The 25,501-nt window shown below is 36.7% G+C and overlaps 6 protein-coding genes across 8 annotated transcripts in view; 2 read left to right on the plus strand and 4 right to left on the minus strand.

The window, feature by feature from the left end:
• Nucleotides 1-194: 194 nt before the first annotated feature.
• LOC115444481 (microvitellogenin-like) lies at nucleotides 195-18,979 on the minus strand. Of its 2 annotated transcripts, XM_037442500.1 has the most exons (3): nucleotides 18,790-18,979; nucleotides 8,947-9,035; nucleotides 195-1,016 (listed from the first exon to the last, which is right to left on the minus strand). In XM_037442500.1, the coding sequence occupies exon 3, from the start codon at nucleotides 1,004-1,006 to the stop codon at nucleotides 236-238; it is 771 nt and encodes a 256-aa protein (XP_037298397.1). In that variant the 5' UTR covers nucleotides 1,007-1,016; nucleotides 8,947-9,035; nucleotides 18,790-18,979; the 3' UTR covers nucleotides 195-235. The 2 variants fall into 2 exon arrangements, with proteins under 2 accessions (XP_037298397.1, XP_030026117.1); XM_030170257.2 differs by lacking the exons at nucleotides 8,947-9,035; nucleotides 18,790-18,979 and adding an exon at nucleotides 1,289-1,466.
• LOC119190492 (microvitellogenin-like) lies at nucleotides 3,904-5,201 on the plus strand. The gene is made up of 2 exons (XM_037442483.1): nucleotides 3,904-4,162; nucleotides 4,373-5,201. Exons 1-2 carry the CDS (start codon nucleotides 4,137-4,139, stop codon nucleotides 5,145-5,147), a joined length of 801 nt encoding a protein of 266 aa, XP_037298380.1. The 5' UTR covers nucleotides 3,904-4,136; the 3' UTR covers nucleotides 5,148-5,201.
• Nucleotides 7,648-8,307, minus strand: LOC119190413 (microvitellogenin-like). Its single transcript, XM_037442252.1, has one exon. It carries the CDS (start codon nucleotides 8,305-8,307, stop codon nucleotides 7,648-7,650), a length of 660 nt encoding a protein of 219 aa, XP_037298149.1.
• Nucleotides 15,859-17,281, minus strand: LOC119190498 (microvitellogenin-like). The gene is made up of 2 exons (XM_037442507.1): nucleotides 16,975-17,281; nucleotides 15,859-16,702 (listed from the first exon to the last, which is right to left on the minus strand). The coding sequence occupies exon 2, from the start codon at nucleotides 16,690-16,692 to the stop codon at nucleotides 15,922-15,924; it is 771 nt and encodes a 256-aa protein (XP_037298404.1). The 5' UTR covers nucleotides 16,693-16,702; nucleotides 16,975-17,281; the 3' UTR covers nucleotides 15,859-15,921.
• Nucleotides 18,980-19,564: 585 nt separating the features above from the next.
• LOC119190494 (microvitellogenin-like) overlaps nucleotides 19,565-25,501 on the plus strand; it is a 7,005-nt gene continuing 1,068 nt past the window's right edge. Inside the window, exons 1-2 of one of the 2 annotated variants that reach the window (XM_037442487.1) lie at nucleotides 19,565-19,817; nucleotides 20,028-20,376. In XM_037442487.1, coding sequence (XP_037298384.1) covers nucleotides 19,792-19,817; nucleotides 20,028-20,376 — 375 coding nt within the window. In that variant the 5' untranslated portion in view covers nucleotides 19,565-19,791. Of the gene's footprint in view, nucleotides 19,818-20,027; nucleotides 20,861-25,501 lie in introns of those variants that run through there. The other variant, XM_037442486.1, reaches the window with a different exon arrangement.
• On the minus strand, nucleotides 23,016-24,067 carry LOC115444483 (microvitellogenin-like). The gene is made up of 2 exons (XM_030170259.2): nucleotides 24,003-24,067; nucleotides 23,016-23,805 (listed from the first exon to the last, which is right to left on the minus strand). The coding sequence occupies exon 2, from the start codon at nucleotides 23,793-23,795 to the stop codon at nucleotides 23,031-23,033; it is 765 nt and encodes a 254-aa protein (XP_030026119.2). The 5' UTR covers nucleotides 23,796-23,805; nucleotides 24,003-24,067; the 3' UTR covers nucleotides 23,016-23,030.

The raw sequence follows: 25,501 nt of genomic DNA on the forward strand, positions 1-25,501 counted from the left end.
AAGTTTTATGATTTGGAATTTGCACATGTTTTATTCTGTGTTATTTTTATCGGTGGTAACTAAGTATAAATAATGTGAAGATACACTGATAACTACTACAAATAAAAAAAACATATTCGAATACACTACAGTGAAAAATTAAAGTACCTATAGTGTAAAATAATAGAAAAAATAATGCTTGAATCACATGTTTATTTTAGTAAAAATGTCTCCAAAATCATTATTACATTATTGTTTAGTCACGTTCAATCTTCCATCCGAAACGTTCAGGAGCGCCAGACGAATCTTCGCCATGCGTGTACGCCTGACGGTCACCATCCGAGTCTGGTGATTGGGCCAGCTTCAGCAGATCACTATTTTCCCGGTTGATGATGTAGAACAAGATCTCCTTATTGACCACAACTGGTTGAAGGTACCACTGGTGTCTAAAAGTGTCAGAATTCGTAGAAGTGTAAATCAGGTGGTCTTGGTAACCATCACTATAAGTTCCGATTTTCAGAAATTGGTTAGCGTGAGGGTTGTAGATTTTAAAGTAGACCTTCTTGTCTGACGCCTCGTGAAATTTGAATTCCCAGCTTGCCCTCTCGCCAATGTCATTTTCAGTGCTGACGCTATACACGGTCCTGTCGCCGTCGGAATCAGTCTTGAGTCCTACTTTGAGCTTCATGCCAAATTTCTTGTTGATGACCTTGGCGGTAAGCTGGCCAAAGATAATCCTGAATTGGATCGGGAAGTCATTCTTGACGATTTCTTGGGCGTTGTGGTTCCACAGATAATACGCGTAATATATAACCTTCTGTTTGTCCTGGTCGAGCAGTTTGTCAACAGTTTTTGAGATGACGTTGCCTCTACGCTCTTTCTCGAGTTCTTTACTCTGTGAAAGAGCTGTCTCGTAGTCGGCGATGATCACACTTCTGTATAGATGTTCGGCAGCTTCGTCATCAGATCTAGGAGCGGCGTGGCACGCGAGTGCCGCGAGCGTTAGTAGAAGCGTTAAACGTAGCATTGTGGTGATCCTGTGAAACAATAGCGTTTGTTATTATTTCGTTTCTTTCTTTCATTGATAATGATCTTTATAAAGAAGTGATTTCAAATTCTTCAAGTATTTTGCAGGTTAAAATAAATTAAAATCTATTTTAAGTCACGTTGGCAACCATGAGTGAACGGAGCGAATATTATGTATTTCTTACGGTCGCTCGTGATTGGGCGCTCCTAACAATAAGTAACGAAACAAAAACTTCTTTCCCAACCTAATATTATTATAATATTATATAATACAGATGCTTACCCAGAATCCTCCGAGCGTAGAATGACACCGAACGTACGACATGCTCAGCTCTTTTATATTCATTTCAGAGGTCAATAGATTATCAATACCTAAAAAATTACAATTGTAACACAATCTATGAATACATGCCTAGATAATGAAATCGTAATTTTCGATGTATGTGTACAAATTGTAACTAATTATTGAAAAAAATGAGCTTCATTCAGTGTATACAAAAGAAATCTCTTGGTTATGGGCTGATTACAGTGGAAATTATTAACAATCTCCCACGCAAAGCAGTAGTCAAACTGACTACTAATTAATGTCTCATTTAGACTGAAACATGTACCTGATATGGAAATTTTCTGAAGTCAAATACCTAAGCCGTGTAAAACTTTACAAGAGGTTCAATTTTATAGGCCAATCTCCTCATTACCAATAATGTCATAATTATTTGAAAAACTTCTATTAAAAAAAAACCTATTGTTAAAAAAATGGAACTTAATACCCAACTATCAATTCGGCTTTAGAGAAAAATATTATACAATAGATACAGTACTATACTGAATAACTACTATTATAGAAAGAGCTTTAGAAGAGAAAAACGTTTGTTCGACAGTTTTCCTAGACGTGGCAAAATCATTTGACAAAGTATGGCACCTCGGCCGCAAATGCAAACTAAGAAATACGCTGCCGAAGCAGTTTTCTGTAATTTTGGAATCTTATATTTCTGAGAGAATGTTTCGAATGAAACAAAGACTATGTTCGGAAATTAAACATATAGGAGTACCACAGGGTAGCTAAGGTAGGTAGGTAGTGTACTAGGTCCTGTAAATATTATACACCAGTGACATTTCTAAAATGAATCACAATACAATTGCAACCTTTGCAGACTATACAACAATTATGGCTACAGGTTCGACTCACGAAGAAGCGCTGGATAAAGTACAGAACTGTCAACAGCATCTCCAACTGGACTGAAAAATGACGCCTAAAAATAAACGAATCAAAAATCCATTCATGTAGATTTCACCAACAAAAGGCCAAATTATCAGCCTGTGTATATGAATGGTCAAAACTTAAGAATATGAAAATACTGCCAAGTACTTAGGCATGACTCTTGATGCAAAGCATCGCTGGAAGGCTCATGTCAAAAAGAAACGCGATGAATTGGAAATTCACTGCAAAAAGATGCATTGGCTTCTTGGTAAACACTCTTCGTTGGCAGTACACAACATAGTACTTTTATATAAACAATTCCTAATGCCAGTATGGATTTATGGTATACTGTTGTGGGGTTGTACCAAACAAAACAATATACAGCGATTCCAAAAGAAAGTACTTAGAGGTATTGCAACTCCCCTTGGTACGTAAGATATGAAGATTTTCATCGGGACCTCAAAGTGTACTTCGTTACGAATATTGTAAATTAATATGTGTTTTCCGAGCTATTACACCGCTAACCTTCTGACTCAGAGCTGCGACTGAATATTTTTTATAAATAAAAAGCCAGTCACAATTATTTTTTAAGCCCGACCCGTGATCCGAACCCAGGATCTCAGTGCGATAGTCGTCCTCGTATCGCGAACGCATTACAACTACGCGACCGGGGCAGTCTATTTCTAAACAAAAAAGCAGAAAATAAGTAATAAAAATAATTTTAACAAAAAATTAAACCGCCTTCAAAAACCACTCAAAACCAAAAAATAATTTAACATAACTGGTATATACTGGATAACAAATTTGGAATCGGTGCCTAATTAAAATTACTAGTAAACCTAGATAAAAACATTAACTAAAAACTTTGTAACAAATTATTAAACCGCATTTAAGGCTTACTAAAAACCAAAACAATATTTAATATTACCTATAATATACTGGTTACCAATTATGAAGTCGGCGACTTATTCAATTTATACATTGTTTTCGTATATTAGCTAGCATATCCATAATTTTTTTAGTTCAAAATCTCATAGCAACAATCAGTTGCGTAGTCGCGGCGTGCGTGTTATGCTATGAGGTTTGAACAAGCTCACATAGATCTAACTCCGCTCAGACGATATAGCTAGTACTTCAAAATGGCGTCCATTAACAAGCCCCGTAGCTCACTGATCTATCTATTATCGAAAAAGCAGATAAGCCAATAAATTAATAAGAAATTAGATGTGGCACGTATTACATGGCGACGTCTAACTTCGTTTACACCTATACTATTTTCTAGAATTGTTCCAATAATTGTGTTTCACCCATTGTTTCAAATTTGTTATTTGCGATCACTATCGTATTTCAGTTTTAAGAGCAATATAAAAAATACTGAATAGTTATTTAAAAAACTTGACACCTACGTAGTGTATTGAGGCGACGTAATGCAATACCTACCATTAAGTATTATCTATACTTCGAACATAACTACTGTTGTTCTATACTGAAAAAAAAAGTTATAAAACGTTTTATTATGAAACAGCGGCGATAGCCTAGTTGGGTATGGAACGGACTGTCGAGACGAATATCCGCAGGTTTTCGCTTGCTTTAACGGTGAAGGAAAACATCGTGAGGAAACCTGCATACCTGAGAAGTTCTCTATAAGAAATTCGAAGATGTGTGAAGTCTACCAATCCGCACTAGGCCAGCGTGGTGAACTAAGGCCTAATCCCTCTCAGTAGACCTATCATATATTGAGACCGAATTTTTCTGTTTGCAGTGAAAATTAAACACGTATTTTCAAACCAAGAAACGTTGTCATGTAATCGAAACATATAATGAAATATTAATTTTATTATTGTTCATCAAACGGTACGTCATAAACCGACTAATTACAAAAGAAATTAGTTACCAGTTATATAAGATTAAAATCGATTATGAAATCAGTATGTCACTAAGATTGGTGAACTGCAGGTGAGTACAAAAAACAAAATATAATAATAAATGCATTTATGATTTCAAGGCTATCACATCACCTCATTAATAATTGAAGACGAACACTCTGCATCCACTTGGCCTTATTTCACTTTAAAATCAAGTCAGTGCAACACCCTTTTTCAAGCATGTTGGCGAACTGGTTTAGCCAAATTATAGCTCCTTAATATATAATATTTTATTTGTCAGGATCATCACAATGCTACGGATAGCGCTGTTCCTGACGGTCGCGGCACTCGCGTGCCATGCCGCTCCAATCACTGACGACGAAGCTATCGACCAACTATACAAAAGTGTGATCATCGCCGACTACGAGACCGCTCTATTACAAAGTAAAAATCTCGTGAACGAGCAAAGGGGCATGATCATTTCGAAAACTGTTGACAAACTGCTTGAAAAGGACCCACAGGAGGTTATGTATTACGGGTACTATCTGTTTAACCACGACGCCCAAGATATCGTCAAGAATTACTTCCCACTCGAATTCAGGATGATCTTCAGCCAGCTTACCGTCAAGCTCATCAACAAGAAATACAACATGGAGCTCAAAGTGGGACTCAAGACTGATTCCGACGGCGAAAGGACCGTGTATGGTGATAGCGGTGACGTTGGCAATAGGGCAGTCTGGAAATTCATGAATGTCGACGCATCGGACAAGAAAGTCTACTTTAAAATCTACAACCCTAGCGATAACCAATTTCTGAAATCCGGAAATTCAGCTGATAGATTCGATGATCATCCGATTTACTCTTCTACTAATTCTGACACTTTCAGACACCAGTGGTATCTTGAGCCAGTGGTGTTGGATAACGAGATCCTGTTCTACGTAATCAACCGGCAGTACAGCCAGCCCCTGAAGCTGGCCCAATCCACGGACTCGGATGGTGACCGTCAGGCGTATGGCCACGGCGGAGATCCGTCTGGCGCTCCTGAACGCTTCGGATGGAAGATTGAACGTAGCTAAACAATTCGATTATTTGGAAAAAAAATTAATTGAAATAAATGGCTGATTCAAGCATTATTTCTACTTTATTATTACAACTAGGCTATCGCCGCTTTTTTGTTATATTATTTATTTATATTATTTATTTATTAGGCGCAGAAACAATGTACAAAGATACTTAATCATCTAATATACAGTAGGTATACATAATAACATTTTAAAATTTGTACACCGATAAAACCCGCGCACAACATTCAAATAGTATCGCTAAATTTTAATTAAAATGATAAAGGTACATACAAGATATAAATTTTAAAGTAGTTTTAAATTTTTTATATTTGTTTTAAAGTGGTAAATACTCTGGTGAAATATATCCAACTCCTTGCAGTGTTCATTGTAACAATTACACATACGACGTAACGGACTATTATGTACTACATTGATCGTGGCTGCAGGTACTGAGAACAAATGTTGTTGTTGTGTATGCCATTGGGATTTGAACCTGCTTACATTCGTCTCGCCAGTCCGTTCCACAACCAACTAAGCTATCGCCGCTTACTATATAGTACCAATTACTATATACGTCTTCCGAAGCGCTGATCGAATTTCCAAACAAAATTTTACTTTAACAAAAATCATTGCGTTAACGATACGATAACATAACATAAATGCGTGCTAGAGGCACTGTTCCATCTCTAGTCATCTTCGCATCCTATTAACCCCATTATACATTACATAGCAATATCAGAGAACAAGTAGCAACACTGATATAAACAGAATCGTTACCAAGCGACCGCGTTCAAACATTAAGTGATGACGCCATTGCAAAAGAGGCAAGACGATAGAATAAGTGATGTACAGCACACTCTAAAAATTTTATTAACTTGTAAAAACATAATTTCTCAGTGATAGACAGAAGTAGAAAGAAAATAAACCTACTTTCCTACGCTTACCGAAATATAGAGCGTAATATTTATCAGAAGAAAAAATTGTGGTGTAAAATAATAAGTGTATAATGAAGTCAGTGGAGACGATATTATTTGACGTGTCTAAAAATGAACAGTTCAAAATAAATGAGAATTATAAAATGCTACACAGAAAACTGAAGAGTACGTGGAAAGTTGTTATGTAAGTCTTAAGCATAGTCTTTATTATCCTATTATTGCGTTAAATAACCCCGGACACAAAAAACCTCTTAAAAATAATCAAATATGTGTTTGTCATTTAACTTCGTTATAAACCTCAAGCGTCCTCACATCGGGGGGCCGAGCCCCGAACCAGGGATATGAAGATATTTCTTTAGCGCCATATTAACAACGTCAGCACCATCTATCTTAAAACTTCAAGTATTTTCTACAGGAATAAATAAACGGGATAAAAAGTAGCCGATACCATAATAGCAGGTTACTTCGGGCCAAGTATGTTACTGAGGGAAAATTACGTCGATGAATTGATAGACGTAAGTCGCTTTTGAAAGACCATCTGGAAATCTTTTAGAACAGGTCTACATCTAGCATTGGACTTTTGTGTGGCTGACGATGTCGATTATGACGACATCGGCACAAACAACAACAAAAAATTGCAAGTCAATGAGAGCAAGTTAAAATATAATCGGAAACATTATATAGGCATATAAAGATTGTTAGAAAAGGCTTAGGTCCTACATTATTTTTATACTGTTCGTTGTTTAACTGCCGATGATCTGCACATCATTATACTATTTCTTTCTTTCATCTTTCTTCAGCCTTCATCTACCCAATGATGAGTAAGGCCATCTTCCATATTTCGCCAACTAGTGCCGTTGGGATTTTCGCATCCAGTCTTTCCCGGTCGTCCGAATGACGTCGTAGGTCCATTTTCGCGGCTCCCCACGTTCCTGTGCCCAGTTATTGGCCTCCATTCTAGTACCTGCCTCCCCCGTCGGCCATCTGATGTGCAGCTTATGTGGCCTGCCCATTTTGTATCAGGTAAAAATTGCAGTTCTTTTTCACATAAGCGTCCTACAAGAATCACTAATACAAGTTTTATGATTTGAAATATGCACATCTTTTATTCAGTATTTTTTGTATCGGTGGTAATTAAGAATTAATAACATTATTATTAGGAAGATACACCCTTAACTATTAATAATAAAAAAAAAATACGAATACTACAGTGAATTTTATGTACAAAAATGGTAAATTTTGACTTAATAATAAAAAATAGTCGCAACTTTACAATCCTTACAAACTTTACAATTTAATTTTATTTTCTATTAGGTAATAAACCATCACTAATACGAAAGGATTTTTAGGTTACTTAATTCTGTTTGAAATGGTTTCAGAACTGTGTATAGTATAAAAAATAATAGTAAAAATACTTGAATCACCTGTTTATTTCAAAAAAAATATCTCCAACATCATTATTACAATTGTTTAGTAACGCACAATCTTCCATCCGAAGCGTTCAGGAGCGCCCGACGAATCCCCGCCGTGTCCATAAGCCTGGCGGTCGCCATCCAAGTCATTTGATTGGGCCAGCTTCAGGGGCTGGCTGTACGCCCGGTTGATGACGTAGAATAGGAAGCTCCCTTATTGTACACCACTGGCTCAAGGTACCACTGGTGTCTGAATGTGTCAGAGTTAGTAGATGAGTAAATCGGATGGTCATCGAATCTATCAGCTGAATTGCCAGATTTCAGAAATTGGTTATCGTTAGGGTTGTAGATTTTAAAGTAGACCTTTTCGTCTGATGCCTCGTTAAATTTGAATTCCCAGGCTGCCCTCTCGCCAACCTGACCGCAGTCGCCATACACAGTCCTTTCATTGTCGGAATCAGTGCTAAGTCCTACTTTGAGCTCCATGCTGTATTTCTTGTTGATGAGCTTGACGGTAAGCTGGCTAAAGATCATCCTGAATTGTAGCGGGAAATAATTCTTGACAATGTCTTCGGCTCCATTGTTCCACAGATAGTACGCGTAATACATAACCTTCTTTTGGTTCTCGTCGAGCAGTTTGTCAACAGTTTTCGAGATGATTCTGCCTTTCTGCCTGTTTACGAGACTTTTACTCTGTGATAGAGCAGTCTTGTAGTCGGCGATGGTCACACTTCTGTATAGAGGCTCGACAGCTGCATCGTCAGAGGAAGGAGCGGCGTGGCACGCGAGCGCCACGAGCGTCAGCAGCAGCGTTATACGTAGCATTGTGGTGATCCTGCGAAGCAATAATGATTGTCAAATATCATCTTGTATCTTTGTTATCGTCATAAGCATCTTTAAAAATAAGTGATTCCTAATTCTTCAAAACTTTTTGCAGGTTAAAATAAATGAGAAACTATTTTATATTACAACGGTGACCATAACGTAACGGAGCGATTATTATGTAATTTTCACGAGTCGCACGTGATTGGGTGCTCAGAACAATAAGTAACCGTACAGAAAGTCTCTTTTTTAAGAGAACTCAAATTTTTGCTAGCGTTTTAGTTAGAAAAAAACCTAAATGGGCGAATTTTGAATGGATGTATTTAGTTGATTCTCTTGACGCATTTTATTTTTATAGATTTATTACAAACAAATTAAATATGCATTATAATCGAATTTTAAACACATTTGACAAATAGACGTCTATTTCCTAGCAATATTGATTATGTTGTCCAGTTTTATATTGTACATAGATACCTTTTCATAGGTAGGCAGACTACCATTTCGTCCTACCCGGGATTCGAACCCTAAAACCTTAACACAATAGTCGTACCACGTGCACAATACTTGTACTCCACTAAGGCAGTCCTTAATATTGAATAATTAATATTTATTATATATTAGTATAATACAGATGCTTACCCAGAATCCTCCGAGCGTAGAATGACACCGAACGTACTACACGCTCAGCTCTTTTATATTCATTTCAGAGGTCAATAGATTATCAATACCTAAAAAATTACAGTTGTGTAATCTATGAATACATACCTAGATAATAAAATCGTAGGATTTTGGCGTCTGTCAATTAAATATTTTTGAATATAAATGTAGGGAGACGTGATTAATCTATACTATTATATAAAGCTGAAGAGTTTGTTTGTTTGTTTGTTTGTTTGAACGCGCTAATCTCAGGAACTACCGGTCCAAATCGAAAAATTCTTTTTGCGTTGGATAGCCCTTTGTTCGTGGAGTGCTATAGGCTATATATCATCACGCTATACCCAATAGGAGCGGAGCAGTAATGGCTAATCTCAGGAACTACCGGTCCAAACTGAAAAATTCTTTTTGCGTTGGATAGCCCTTTGTTCGTGGAGTGCTATAGGCTATATATCATCACGCTATACCCAATAGGAGCGGAGCAGTAATAGCTAATCTCAGGAACTACCGGTCCAAATTGAAAAATTCTTTTTGCGTTGGATAGCCCTTTGTTCGTGGAGTGCTATAGGCTATATATCATCACGCTATACCCAATAGGAGCGGAGCAGTAATGGCTAATCTCAGGAACTACCGGTCCAAACTGAAAAATTCTTTTTGCGTTGGATAGCCCTTTGTTCGTGGAGTGCTATAGGCTATATATCATCACGCTATATTCAATAGGAGCGGAGCAGTAATGGCTAATCTCAGGAACTACCGATTCGAACTGAAAAAATATTTTTGTGTTGGATAGCCCTTTGTTCGTGAAGTGCTATAGGCTATATATCATCACGCTATGACCAATAGGACCGGAGCAGTAATGGCTAATCTCAGGAACTACCGGTCCAAACTGGAAAAATCTTTTTGCGTTGGATAGCCCTTTGTTCGTGGAGTGCTATAGGCTATATATCATCACGCTATATCCAATAGGAGCGGAGCAGTAATGAAACATGTTGCAAAACCGGGGAAAATTATAAGTTTTGAGAGCTCCCGTTGCCTGCGCTACGTAAACGGTTAAAGCTATGCAACAATGATGTATGACGGGATTGTTCAACTTTAAAAGTTCTAAAAAATATATTATAAAACAAAGTCCCCCGCTGCATCTGTCTGTCTGAACGTGTTAAACTCAAAACTACCCAACGTATGAAGATGAAATTTGGTATGGAGATAGTTTGAGACCCTGGGAAGAACATAGGCTCCCGGGAAACTACTACATTTATAACGGAAAACTTTAGCCTGAAAAACTTTATAACGCGTGCGGAGCCGCGGGCAAAAGCTAGTAAACATATAAAACCAATGGTTGAAAATTTTGTCTGTTTGCTGAAATGATAGAGTATCACGTCAAAACCACTTATCGTATGCAAAATCTAATTAAGTAAACATAATAAGCTTCATTCAGAGTATATAGAATAAGACAGTGAGACACCAAAACAAAAAACAGTTCCACTCACAAGACGGTACTTTTTTATCGATAGTTCATTTCGTCCGAGCTCCGACGAGAAAAAATAAAAAGGTAAATATACTAATGACCATTCATTTAGAGCTTTAAAGGCATTAAAATACACAGCTTAATAGAAAGAAATTATAAAAATAAAATGTGTTTTTTGAGTCAGTACCCTGCCCTAAGTAAACGGCCTTGACCACTCGTTCCATACATTTACAGCACACGATTTACAGACAGGACTATGCAAAGATTTAAGATTATTTGTTTATGTAAAAACCAAATTTAAGTCTTTTTGATGAAATACATAATAAAAAATGATCCTTATAAAATTGTCTATCTTATATAAAAAAAAATATGTATAAGAAAATTAAACCGCCTTCAAAAACCACTTAAAACTAAACAATTATTTAACACTAGCTTTTGCTCGCGGCTCCGCCCGCGTTATAAAGTTTTTCAGGCTAAAGTTTCCCATTATAAAAGTAATAGTTTCCCGGGAGCCTATGTTCTTCCCTGGGTTTCAAACTGTCTCCATACCAAATTTCATCTTAATACGTTGGGTAGTTTTGAGTTTAACACGTTCAGGCAGACAAATTCAGCGGGGGACTTTTGTTTTTATAATACATGTTTGTATAACTTTTAAGAGGAACAATCCCGTCATACATCATTGTTGCATAACTTTAACCGTTTACGCAGCGCACGCAACAGAAGCTCTCAAAAATATTATATTTTCCCCGTTTTTGCAGCATGTTGAAACTGTTACTGCTCTGCTCCTATTGGTCATAGCGTGATGATATATAGCCTATAGCACTCCAGGAACAAAGGTCTATCCAACATAAAAATATTTTTTCAGTTCGAACCGATAGTTCCTGAGATTAGCCATTACTGAACCGCTCCTATTGGGTATAGCGTGATGATATAGCCTATAGCACTCCACAAACAAAGGGCTATCCAACACAAAAATAATTTTTCAGTTTGAACCAGTAGTTCCTGAGATTAGAGCGTTCAAACAAACAAACTCTTCAGCTTTATATAATAGTATAGAGTATAGATGTCGCAGTAGTCAAAGTTGCGTTAATGATGAAATGTGTATTCGTCTGCCAAGTTTGAATTTCCCGCCCTCCAAATTCGCCGCCCGGGGCACGGGCCCTGGCTTGCTTGCTTTTATATAATTTTAAGGCGAACATTTCCGTCATACATGATTTCTGTGTAGCTTTAACCATTAAGGTTGTACACGCGGCGGAAGCTTAAAAAATGGAGTAACTTCTCCCGTTTTCCCAACATTTCCCTTCACTGCTCTGCTCCTATTAATTGTAGCGTGATGAAAAGTATACTATAACCAGCACAGGAGTATGACAAATAATTGTACCAAGTTTCGTTAAAATCCGTCGAGTAGTTTTTGTTTCTATAACGGTTATACAGACAGACAGACAGACAGACAGACAGACAGACAGACGGACAGACAGACAGACAGACAGACAAAAATTCTACTAATTGCATTTTTGGCATCAGTATCGATCCCTAATCACCCCCTGATAGTTATTTTGGAAATATATTTCATGTACAGAATTGACCTCTCTACAGATTTATTATAAGTATAGAAGATAGAAGATTACAGGTATATACGGGTTACCGATTTGGAGTCGGTGACTAATTAAAATTAAACATTACCTATCTTCTTACATTTGTTAATTTATTTAAGTAGCATTTTTAATTAGACACCTACTCCGAAATTGTTATGTTAAAATACCTGTTACTTCCAAATTATTTTTTAATTTTTAGTGGTTTTTGAAAGCGTTAATATTTTTTGGTAATTTACTTTATTTTTTGCTTTTTTGCGTTAGTATAAAATAGTCGTCTGTCGACGGCGTAATTGTTTTGCGCTCACGGTTCGACTATGGAGCTGAGGTTTACACCTCTGCCTGCCCCTCAAAAGGGGAAAAGGTATTATGCTTTATATATTACTAGCTTTTGCTCGCGGCTTCGCGCGCATGAAAGAGCTTTCCAGGATATTTTTTTTTTCCGACTTACTTAATATGTATCATTATAATATGGCCAAATAACAAAAAACCATTATGAATTGTAGCCTGTGTGTTATTCTGATGTGTAACCAATGTTACTGTAAAGTTTCATCCAAATCAGTTCAGTAGTTTTTTTGTGAAAGAGGAACAAACATGCATACATACATCCGTACATCCAATCTTCACAAACTTTCGCATTTATAATATTAATAGGTTAAGCTTGTAATAAGTAGACAACCGAGCCCAACGCAAAACCACAACTAATATGTTTCGCTCGATTCCATTACACCTCTGCTTATCCCTGAAAAGGAGAAAAGGTGTGATACTATATACTATAATTATGTATGAAGTAGAAACGTTACAAGAAAGCAAAATTCGCTATTTCGTTTCCTTGGAAGACACAATTATTTTAGTTTTTTATAAATTTTACAACCAGACTACTAAAGCAATTTAAATTTTTTTTACATGGGACCAGTATGGATATATATTCTTTCGAATAAAAAAAGAGTTTTCTGAATCGGTCCATAAATGACCGAGTTATGAGGTAACAAACATTAAAAAAATACACGTCGTATTGATATCCTCTTTTTTTAAGTCGGTTTAAAAATACTGTTAGCGCTGTTTTGCTAAGGGGGACCGTCTTAACATAGTATTTTTATATATCTACATATATACACACGCCTTTTATTTTAGAAGGGGTAAACAGAAACGCAACTGGTACACTTAAACCCTAGAGTTTTATATTATATAAACTTGATAAATTTTATATAAGTTTTTTCAAGTTATGTAAGGCATTATTGTGTATGTGAATATGTACATGTAATAGTCATTGACATTTTTATATCACGCACCGGTAAAATATATGTTAATTCAATTTTAGAAGAAATCTGACTAACATCCATAGCTATAGAAGAAACTTAGTTCTTAGACAAGTGTAAGAGGAATGGGATTTAAGGACCCTACATTTGTTATGTATGAAATGCCATACCAAGTCGTCACTCTACGTTGATTTTCTGTGAGACAGTTGTATTTTGTGAGACGAGCTCCATTCAAGTATTATGTCGATCCATCAATATAAAGAAAGAAAGTAAAGCTCTCTGTCTGTTACGCTTTTACATTCGAACCATGACTGAACCGATATTATTGTAATTTAGTGTAGAGTAAACCGTAAGAAAGTATATGTATATCCCAGAAAAACATACACGCAGGCGGAGCCGCGAGCAAAATCAAGTCTTAAAAATTTAAATGAAAAGAAGCACGATAACATCCCAAGCAGGTTTTATTAAAGTCTAGTTTAAAACTAATCTTTATTAAAATAAAGTAACAATCACGAAACACTACGAAGGGCTATACGAATTTCCATACAAAATTTTACTTAAACTAAATGATTATGTTAACGATACGACAACGTGTTAATGCGTGATAGGGGCACTGTTCCATCCCTAGTCACAATCGCATCTCTATTTATCCCGTTATAAGGTACATAACATGAGCCTTATTCTCTATCCCGCACGTTATTTTAACAGTGCGTAACAAGCACGTAACACAACGGGTCATGTTTAGGACTATAGAAATTTGACTTACAGAATACCATTCCACGCACATTTCTCGGAGATAACATGACACGGCCGCGTTACGCGTTTACACTATCATACAGAATAAGGGCCCAGAGAGCCATTAGCAACACTGACATAAACACAAGCGTTGCCAAGCGACCGCATTCAAACAAATTTTCCACATATATATATATATTTTTTTGCTTTAAGCTCATTGTGAAACATTCAGTAATAGAAATAGAAAGAAAATAAGCCTACTGTTTTACGCTTAACGAAATACAGAGCGTAGTATTTATCATAAGAAAAAATTGTGGTGTAAAATAATAAGTGTATAATGAAATCAGTGGAGACGATATTATTTGACGTGTCTAAAAATGAACAGTTTAAAATAAATGAGAATTATAAAATGCTACACAGAAAACTGAAGAATACGCGGAAAGTTGTTATGTAAGTCTTAAGCATTTTCTTTATTATCCTATTATTGCATTAAATAACCCCGGACACAAAAAACCTCTTCAAAGTAAACAAATATGTGTCGATTAATTTCATTATAATATGTACCTAGCAACATTTTGACCCAAGCGTCCTCGGCGTCGGGGGACCGAGCCCCTGACCAGGATGAAAATATATTTTTACCGCCATATAGACAACGCCAGCGCCATCTATCTAGACAATTCAAATATTTCCTACGAGAATAAATTATCGGAATAAAAAGTAGCCGATACCATAATGCATAGGTAACAGTAACTTCAAGCGACGAGTATGATACTGAGTGAAAATTATGTTGATGAATTAATAAACGCAGGTCGCTTCTTACACCCGCCCTGTGGATTGGGGGCGTTTGGAGAATTCCACCACGCTATCCTCTGCCTGTCGTAAAAGGCGACAAATAGAGGCCATCTGGGTGCCGTCGTCGCCGTCCGCCCTTACTGAACGTTTTAGGACATTGTGGTGACCACCGGGATGGAAGGTAGGCCTCATTCTGACGTTGACGCCGAGAGCATCCTTCAGTTGCGGGGGAGCTTCTGAGCCCCCATAAAGACGGGCTGCACCAGGCGGCATCGCGCAGAGTGCGGCTGAGAACGACGACTGAAACACTTCCGTCAGAGGAAGCCTATAGCCGTCTCTAATGCGCCGAAGAGGGCCACCGCGGAGTTTTAGTTGGTATGCCGTGCGTTGTATATAAGTCAGGAACTCTATCCAGCGGCCGCCCGAACGTCCATATAAAATCCGGGTGGCTCAACGTCTGGTCGTAAGGCACGGTGACCCCAACATAACTGCTCAGTTGCCCGCCACGAAGGCCGGGCGATAGTCATAAGGCACTTTCTCTACGAAACCAAAAAGAAGGTGTCTTTTGACAGAACATCTGGAAATATTTTGGGCAGGTCTATGTCCAGCAGTAGACTTTGTGGGGCTGACGATAACGATGATAAATTATAGACATTGGTACTTAGAAATAACAAAGAAAAAGATTTTAATTTGATAAGAGCTACTTAGTTAAAATAATATCGGAAATATCGGATCGTTAGTAAATCATCATACATTACTTTTATACTGTTACTTGTTTAACTGCCGATTATCTGTAAATCACTATACCATTTGGTATAAGGTATAACCTGATGATGTCCCAATGATTTTTTATATAAGCGTCCTACAAAAATCACTAATGCAAGTTTTATGATTTGGAATTTGCACATGTTTGATTCTGTGTTATTTTTATCTGTGGTAACTAAGTATAAATAATGTGAAGATACACTGGTAACTACTACAAATAAAAAAAAACTTATTCGAATACACTACAGTGAAAAATTAAAGTACCTATAGTGTAAAATAATAGAAAAAATAATGCTTGAATCACATGTTTATTTTAGTAAAAATGTCTCCAAAATCATTATTTCATTATTGTTTAATCACGTTCAATCTTCCATCCGAAACGTTCAGGAGCGCCAGACGAATCTTCGCCATGCGTGTACGCCTGGCGGTCACCATCCGAGTCTGGTGATTGGGCCAGCTTCAGCAGATCACTATTTTCCCGGTTGATGATGTAGAACAAGATCTCCTTATTGACCACAACTGGTTGAAGGTACCACTGGTGTCTAAAAGTGTCAGAATTCGTAGAAGTGTAAATCAGGTGGTCTTGGTAACCATCACTATAAGTTCCGATTTTCAGAAATTGGTTAGCGTGAGGGTTGTAGATTTTAAAGTAGACCTTCTTGTCTGACGCCTCGTGAAATTTGAATTCCCAGCTTGCCCTCTCGCCAATGTCATTTTCAGTGCTGACGCTATACACGGTCCTGTCGCCGTCGGAATCAGTCTTGAGTCCTACTTTGAGCTTCATGCCAAATTTCTTGTTGATGACCTTGGCGGTAAGCTGGCCAAAGATAATCCTGAATTGGATCGGGAAGTCATTCTTGACGATTTCTTGGGCGTTGTGGTTCCACAGATAATACGCGTAATATATAACCTTCTGTTTGTCCTGGTCGAGCAGTTTGTCAACAGTTTTTGAGATGACGTTGCCTCTACGCTCTTTCTCGAGTTCTTTACTCTGTGAAAGAGCTGTCTCGTAGTCGGCGATGATCACACTTCTGTATAGATGTTCGGCAGCTTCGTCATCAGATCTAGGAGCGGCGTGGCACGCGAGTGCCGCGAGCGTTAGTAGAAGCGTTAAACGTAGCATTGTGGTGATCCTGTGAAACAATAGCGTTTGTTATTATTTCGTTTCTTTCTTTCATTGATAATGATCTTTATAAAGAAGTGATTTCAAATTCTTCAAGTATTTTGCAGGTTAAAATAAATTAAAATCTATTTTAAGTCACGTTGGCAACCATGAGTGAACGGAGCGAATATTATGTATTTCTCACGGTCGCTCGTGATTGGGCGCTCCTAACAATAAGTAACGAAACAAAAACTTCTTTCCCAACCTAATATTATTATAATATTATATAATACAGATGCTTACCCAGAATCCTCCGAGCGTAGAATGACACCGAACGTACTACATGCTCAGCTCTTTTATATTCATTTCAGAGGTCAATAGATTATCAATACCTAAAAAATTACAATTGTAACACAATCTATGAATACATGCCTAGATAATGAAATCGTAATTTTCGATGTATGTGTACAAATTGTAACTAATTATTGAAAAAAATGAGCTTCATTCAGTGTATATAAAAGAAATCTCTTGGTTATGGGCTGATTACAGGAGAAATTATTAACAATCTCCCACGCAAAGCAGTAGTCAAACTGACCACTAATTAATGTCTCATTTAGACTGAAACATGTACCTGATATGGAAATTTTCTGAAGTCAAATACCTAAGCCGTGTAAACCTTTACAAGAGGTTCAATTTTATAGGCCAATCTCCTCATTGCCAATAATGGCATAATTATTTGAAAAACTTCTATTAAAAAAAACCTATTGTTAAAAAAATGGAACTTAATACCCAACTATCAATTCGGCTTTAGAGAAAAATATTATACAATAGATACAGTACTATACTGAATAACTACTATTATAGAAAGAGCTTTAGAAGAGAAAAACGTTTGTTCGACAGTTTTCCTAGACGTGGCAAAATCATTTGACAAAGTAAGGCACCTCGGCCGCAAATGCAAACTAAGAAATACGCTGCCGAAGCAGTTTTCTGTAATTTTGGAATCTTATATTTCTGAGAGAATGTTTCGAATGAAACAAAGACTATGTTCGGAAATTAAACATATAGGAGTACCACAGGGTAGTGTACTAGGTCCTGTATATATTATACACCAGTGACATTTCTAAAATGAATCACAATACAATTGCAACCTTTGCAGACTATACAACAATTATGGCTACAGGTTCGACTCACGAAGAAGCACTGGATAAAGTACAGCACTGTCAACAGCATTTCCAAATGGACTGAAAAATGACGCCTAAAAATAAACGAATCAAAAATCCATTCATGTAGATTTCACCAACAAAAGGCCAAATTATCAGCCTGTGTATATGAATGGTCAAAACTTAAGAATATGAAAATACTGCCAAGTACTTAGGCATGACTCTTGACGTAAAGCATCGCTGGAAGGCTCATGTCAAAAAGAAACGCGATGAATTGGAAATTCGCTGCAAAAAGATGCATTGGCTTCTTGGTAAACACTCTTCGTTGGCAGTACACAACATAGTACTTTTATATAAACAATTCCTAATGCCAGTATGGATTTATGGTATACAGTTGTGGGGTTGTACCAAACAAAACAATATACAGCGATTCCAAAAGAAAGTACTTAGGGGTATTGCAACTCCCCTTGGTACGTAAGATATGAAGATTTTCATCGGGACCTCAAAGTGTACTTCGTTACGAATATTGTAAATTAATATGTGTTTTCCGAGCCGAGGGGCTATTACACCGCTAACCTTCTGACTCAGAGCTGCGACTGAATATTTTTTATAAATAAAAAGCCAGTCACAATTATTTTTTAAGCCCGACCCGTGATCCGAACCCAGGATCTCAGTGCGATAGTCGTACTCGTATCGCGAACGCATTACAACTACGCGACCGGGGCAGTCTATTTCTAAACAAAAAAGCAGAAAATAAGTAATAAAAATAATTTTAACAAAAAATTAAACCGCCTTCAAAAACCACTCAAAACCAAAAAATAATTTAACATAACTGGATAACAAATTTGGAATCGGTGCCTAATTAAAATTACTAGTAAAACAAGATAAATACATTAACTAAAAAATTATTAAACCGCATTTAAGGCTTATTAAAAACCAAAAAAATATTTTATATTACCTATAATATACTGGTTACCAATTATGAAGTTGGCGACTTATTCAATTTATACATTGTTTTCGTATATTAGCTAGCATATCCATAATTTTTTTAGTTCAAAATCTCATAGCAACAATCAGGTGCGCAGTCGCGGCGTGCGTGTTATGCTATGAGGTTTGAACAAGCTCACATAGATCTAACTCCGCTCAGACGATATAGCTAGTACTTCAAAATGGCGTCCATTAACAAGCCCCGTAGCTCACTGATCTATCTATTATCGAAAAAGCAGATAAGCCAATAAATGAATAAGCAATTAGATGTGGCACGTATTACATGGCGACGTCTAACTTCGTTTACACCTATACTATTTACTAGAATTGTTCCAATAATTGTGTTTCACCCATTGTTTCAAATTTGTTATTTGCGATCACTATCGTATTTCAGTTTTAAGAGCAATATAAAAAATACTGAATAGTTATTTAAAAAACTTGACACCTACGTAGTGTATTGGGGAGACGTAATGCAATACCTACCATTAAGTATTATCTATACTTCGAACATAACTACTGTTGTTCTATACTGAAAAAAATAGCTATAAAACGATTTATTATGAAACAGCGGCGATAGCCTAGTTGCGTATGGAACGGACTGTCGAGACGAATATCCGCAGGTTTTCGCTTGCTTTAACGGTGAAGGAAAACATCGTGAGGAAACCTGCATACCTGAGAAGTTCTCTATAAGAAATTCGAAGATGTGTGAAGTCTACCAATCCGCATTAGGCCAGCGTGGTGGACTAAGGCCTAATCCCTCTCAGTAGACCTATCATATATTGCGATCGACTTTTTCTGTTTGCAGTGAAAATTAAACACGTATTTTCAAACCAAGAAACGTTGTCATGTCATCGAAACATATAATGAAATATTAATTTTATTATTGTTCATCAAACGGTACGTCATAAACCGACTAATTACAAAAGAAATTAGTTACCAGTTATATAAGATTAAAATCGATCATGAAATCAGTATGTCACTAAGATTGGTGAACTGCAGGTGAGTACAAAAAACAAAATATAATAATAAATGCATTTATGATTTCAAGGCTATCACATCACCTCATTAATAATTGAAGACGAACACTCTGCATCCACTTGGCCTTATTTCACTTTAAAATCAAGTCAGTGCAACACCCTTTTTCAAGCATGTTGGCGAACTGGTTTAGCCAAATTATAGCTCCTTAATATATAATATTTTATTTGTCAGGATCATCACAATGCTACGGATAGCGCTGTTCCTGACGGTCGCGGCACTCGCGTGCCATGCCGCTCCAATCACTGACGACGAAGCTATCGACCAACTATACAAAAGTGTGATCATCGCCGACTACGAGACCGCTCTATTACAGAGTAAAAATCTCGTGAACGAGCAAAGGGGCATGATCATTTCGAAAACTGTTGACAAACTGCTTGAAAAGGACCCACAGGAGGTTATGTATTACGCGTACTATCTGTTTAACCACGACGCCCAAGATATCGTCAAGAATTACTTCCCACTCGAATTCAGGATGATCTTCAGCCAGCTTACCGTCAAGCTCATCAACAAGAAATACAACATGGAGCTCAAAGTGGGACTCAAGACTGATTCCGACGGCGAAAGGACCGTGTATGGTGATAGCGGTGACGTTGGCAATAGGGCAGTCTGGAAATTCATGAATGTCGACGCATCGGACAAGAAAGTCTACTTTAAAATCTACAACCCTAGCGATAACCAATTTCTGAAATCCGGAAATTCAGCTGATAGATTCGATGATCATCCGATTTACTCTTCTACTAATTCTGACACTTTCAGACACCAGTGGTATCTTGAGCCAGTGGTGTTTGATAACGAGATCCTGTTCTACGTAATCAACCGGCAGTACAGCCAGCCCCTGAAGCTGGCCCAATCCACGGACTCAGATGGTGACCGTCAGGCGTACGGCCACGGCGGAGATCCGTCTGGCGCTCCTGAACGCTTCGGATGGAAGATTGAACGTAGCTAAACGATTCGATTATTTTGAAAAAAATGTTAATTGAAATAAATGGCTGATTCAAGCATAATTTCTACTTTATTATTACGTGGCACATCATATACCTATGTAGAGAAAATTTTTTTACTTATAGAAATCTACATTTCGCCCTAGTCACCTGTTGTTATTTGGCCACCACGGCCTCTAAACCCCAACAATCTCATAAGAAACGTAAATGGGCTGCAAGTCTAAAGCATAAGGATTATTACTTTGGGTATAATTTGGGCATCCGTCTTCACCTAGACACATATGGATGTTTGGATCACGCTAAACGTATGATAAAATTACTACAGCTTTATTTGATATTGTCAACAGCTTTGCCCGCCTGGAAAAGTTTTGTCGCGATCAAAAATAGTCTATAGCACTCTGGAGTAATGTAGCTGCCTACTAATGAAAAAAAAACAATATCGGTTTGGTAGTTCCTGAGATCAGCGCGTTCAAACTAATTCTTCCGCTTTATGCATTAGCATGGATAGGTACTATGATTATACTGTTTATGGTCAACAATTAATCCAGTATAAGATTACCAAAAACTCGAAAGAAGGATGTGTTGTAACAAATAATTATAAAAAATACCAAAATCCTGATCCGGAATAAATTCAAAACAAACATGAAGTGCGAAGTGCGCACTGAGGAGTGTGAGATTTGACATGAATAAATTTATACAGAGGAGTACGAAGAAATAAAATGTATGCACATTGTGTACTACAAATATATTAATTTCGATAGTCTAATTTCGGTTAGATTTTAATTCTTTCATTGTTATATTTTGTTGCTAAAAACAACCAGCTTCATAACTTTAATGAAAAATATGAAAATGTTGGTGTAAAGTGACAACCTTACGTTCTATGAATTATGACCTTAATTTTCTACTTTAAATTCTAAGGAAGGTAAAAAATTCTCCAGACTCAACTTACATATTCATTCAAAAAACAGAGTCCTTCATGGGGGCTACTTTGGCTAAAATCAGTCTTAAAGACAGGAAGGTGGAAAACTCTTAAAATTTGACATAAGATTACAATTATTATTTTTGAAGTCTCATCATTTCTACGGTTTATTTGTTTGTTAACTTACATAAATGACTGCAAGAAAGCTATGAGTTAAACAATTGGCATATTTTTATGTTTAATTTAAGTTCATAGGGTTTTTTTAGTGTAGGCATCCCTGCAGTTTACACCGGGGGAGAGTTCCAAACGGGATTCTGGAATCCTTCAGTTAGTGACTGTAGGTGCCCAGAGGCTAGTTGGAGGGAATATGGAGGAAGGACGGGACCTCCTTTAGGATGGGCGGAGAGGAAAAGAGGAGAAATGTTCGCGTGCCGTCATAGATCGCCAAGTTTTTCTAATTTTCAGGAATCTCATCGCAAAGTTTACCTTTTTGGATGACTCCTATCAAATAGGTTTTGAGTGCTATTTTTGTATTAAGTATATTAATAAAATATACTTATTTCTCGTTATCTGCCTGATTATTGCCATCAATGAAACATTTACAACGGACGACCACTGGCGCAGTGACATTGCGAAGAATATTACTTTTTTTGGATGTTAAATTAGTCTAAATGATTTGTGGATATGTAGTAATAAAGGATAAGATATTATAGATTAAAAAATCAAACCCGCCTTCAAAAATCACTAAAACCAAAAAAATATTTAAAGTTGCCTATATACTGGTTACCAATTCTTACCAATTTCGGTACCTTATCATGAGACCAAATGGCAAACGCCCTTTCAAACATAAAAAAGAATTTATCTTATTGTTAGGGAGTTGTACTTTCCATCATCAGCTTAGCTACATAAGATGATGATTATCATACGCAAGTACTTCATAAAATTTGCGATAAACGATGTGTGGGCCTAGAAAAAATTTAGAGGATTGTCCTCGATTTCTCCAGGATCCAATCTTCAAATCCTGACTTGGTGACTATGGAAACGCTTCAGACGTATCTACTTTCGAACAAAAATAATTTTGAAAATCTGTCGACAATTGGCGGAGTAAAGTCGTAACACACAAAAAAAAACCTACAGTCGAATTGAAAACCTCCTCCGTTTCTTAAATTGCTTAAAAAAGAGTAGTGATCTACTATTTGATTCAGTTTAAAATAGGGAGAGATTCGACAGATTGGAGTAATAAAAAGATAGTAAAAATAATGCTTGAATCGAATGTTTATTTCAATTAAAATGTTTTCAAAATAATCGAATTGTTTAGCTACGTTCAATCTTCCATCCAAAGCGTTCAGGAGCGCCGGACGAATCTTCCCCGTGACTGTAAGCCTGGCGGTCGCCATCCGAGTCCGTGGATTGGGCCAGCTTCAGGGGCTGACTGTACTGCCGGTTAATTACGTAGAACAGGATCTCGTTATCCAACACCACTGGCTCAAGATACCACTGATGTCTGTAAGTGTCAGAGTTAGTAGAAGTGTAAATCGGGTGGTCATTGTAAGCATCAGCTGAATTTCCGGTTTTCAGAAATTGGTTATCGCTAGGGTTGTAGATTTTAAAGTAGACTTTCTTGTCCGATGCGTCGACATTCATGAATTGCCAGACTGCCCTATTGCCAACGTCACCGCTATCACCATACACGGTCCTTTCGCCGTCGGAATCAGTCTTGAGTCCTACTTTTAGCCGCATACCGAATTTCTTATTAAGGAGCTTGACGGTAAGCTGGCCGAAGATCATTCTAAATTCGATCGGGAAGTCATTCTTTACGATGTCTTGGGCGTCGTGGTTCCACAGATAGTACGCGTAATACATAAGCTTCTGTTTGTCCTGGTTGAGCAGTTTATCAACAGTTTTCGAGATAACTTTGCCTCTCTTCTCTTTCTCAAGTTCTTTACTCTGTGACAGAGCGGTCTCGTAGTCAGCAATGATCACACTTCTGTATAGATGGTCGGCAGCTTCGTCGTCGGAGGCAGGAGCGGCTTGGCACGCGAGTGCCGCGACCATCAGGAACAGCGTTATCCGTAGCATTGTGATGATCCTGAGAAATAAAATATATTAATAAGCTAGAATTTAACCAAACCCGTTCACTAACATGCTCAAAGAAGAGTGTTGCATTGACTCCGTATTAAAGTAAAAAAAGGGCAACGGAAGATGTATGTATTTATGGAAATATGGTTTCTTTATAATAAATCTACTTGTTATTACAATATATATTATTGTATTGTTTGTGCTCACCTACAATGCACCAACCTTAACGTTATAATAACTCGACAATTAATTTGCTCTTATATAGCTGGTTACTAATTTCTTTTATAATTTAGATAATGCCATATTGATTGATATATAAAATTAAATCAATATTGTAGCGTTATATGAGGATTACATGGTAGCGTTTTTTGTGGTTCGAAAAAATACGTGTTTATTTTGTCTATACATTGTTTCATTTAATTACAGTCTTCCCTAAAAAATAATGGTACAGTGTATATTTTTCAATTCGTAAAAACTTTTCTATGCGTTTTTGTAGATTAATGGATCGTGAAAACTAAATTTTATCGTATTTAAAACGGACCTGAACTAGCATTTCGTACAAAATATATGGAGAAAGGTTTAGCATTTTAGACTTCAAAACTACCTTATCTTATTTTTTTAAAGACCAGGATCGACTATATCGTCAAAACAATGCCTAAATATTCAATTTACTTACTGACATTTTTTTTCCAAATCTATTAGCACAGATACAACCTTTAGAAACTTATGGACAGTCTCAAACGTCGTTTTCTCGTAGCTACTGCGGTTAAGCTCTTACTACCTGTCTCAAAAACCGACCCTGTATATTTCTGTTTAATAAAATAGAAGCAATACATGCAAAAAACTCGAATCATGAAACACTGCCCGATACTAGACTAAGGCAATTCCACATTTCCGAAAAAATTCTACCGAACAGTAAACGATGGTAAAACGTCGGCATGTGTAACGCATGCTATATGTAATCGGCTATTAATTTACTAGCTTAATTGCTTTTGGACAAGATTTGATAAATTAGTGAAGTATGATACTTGCTAATGAATGCATTTTGAGATCATACATATTAAATATTGTTGGCATATTCAACACATTATTTTGGAATATTTTATATTTACAAATAGTTTCCCGTCATAAAAGTGTGGTTGAAGATTTATTTTAAACTTTTACTCAATAAACAATGTTAATTAGTATGTATTTCCGAAATTTTTGGTCTTATAGATATATATGATAATGATTATTTATCGTATACTCCATAATCAAACACTGAGTTTTAGTTTAAAATAAAAAAATGCATTCTTAATTCATAACTGTAGTCAAGGTTTAGTAAAGTTGGACGCTCCATCCGCAGTAGGAAGGGACTTGCCATTCGCAAACCCGGTTGTTCTGAGAAGCATTTTGTGTATCTAAAAGCCACAAAATTATAATTAACTTTTTACCATACAAAATTTTAGCAAGTGTTAATTTATCCGTGGATAATGCTACTCTATTTCCTAATCTATACCCTATATTTGGCTGTAGCTAGATTCCAATGACATATTAACTTCTTGTCACCGTTTCATCTTCTTGAAAGTCTTATGAAAAGTCTAAGTTGTGTGCAAGAAATATATTCCAGCAATCAGACTATCGCATTAATACATAGCATGAAATTTAAATAGCAAATATTAAGATTTATTTCTTGGTAATGAAATATTAATAAAATTACTTCGACC

The sequence above is a fragment of the Manduca sexta genome, chromosome 4 (genome assembly GCF_014839805.1).
Source record: "Manduca sexta isolate Smith_Timp_Sample1 chromosome 4, JHU_Msex_v1.0, whole genome shotgun sequence".
NCBI classification, from domain to species: Eukaryota; Metazoa; Arthropoda; class Insecta; order Lepidoptera; family Sphingidae; genus Manduca; species Manduca sexta.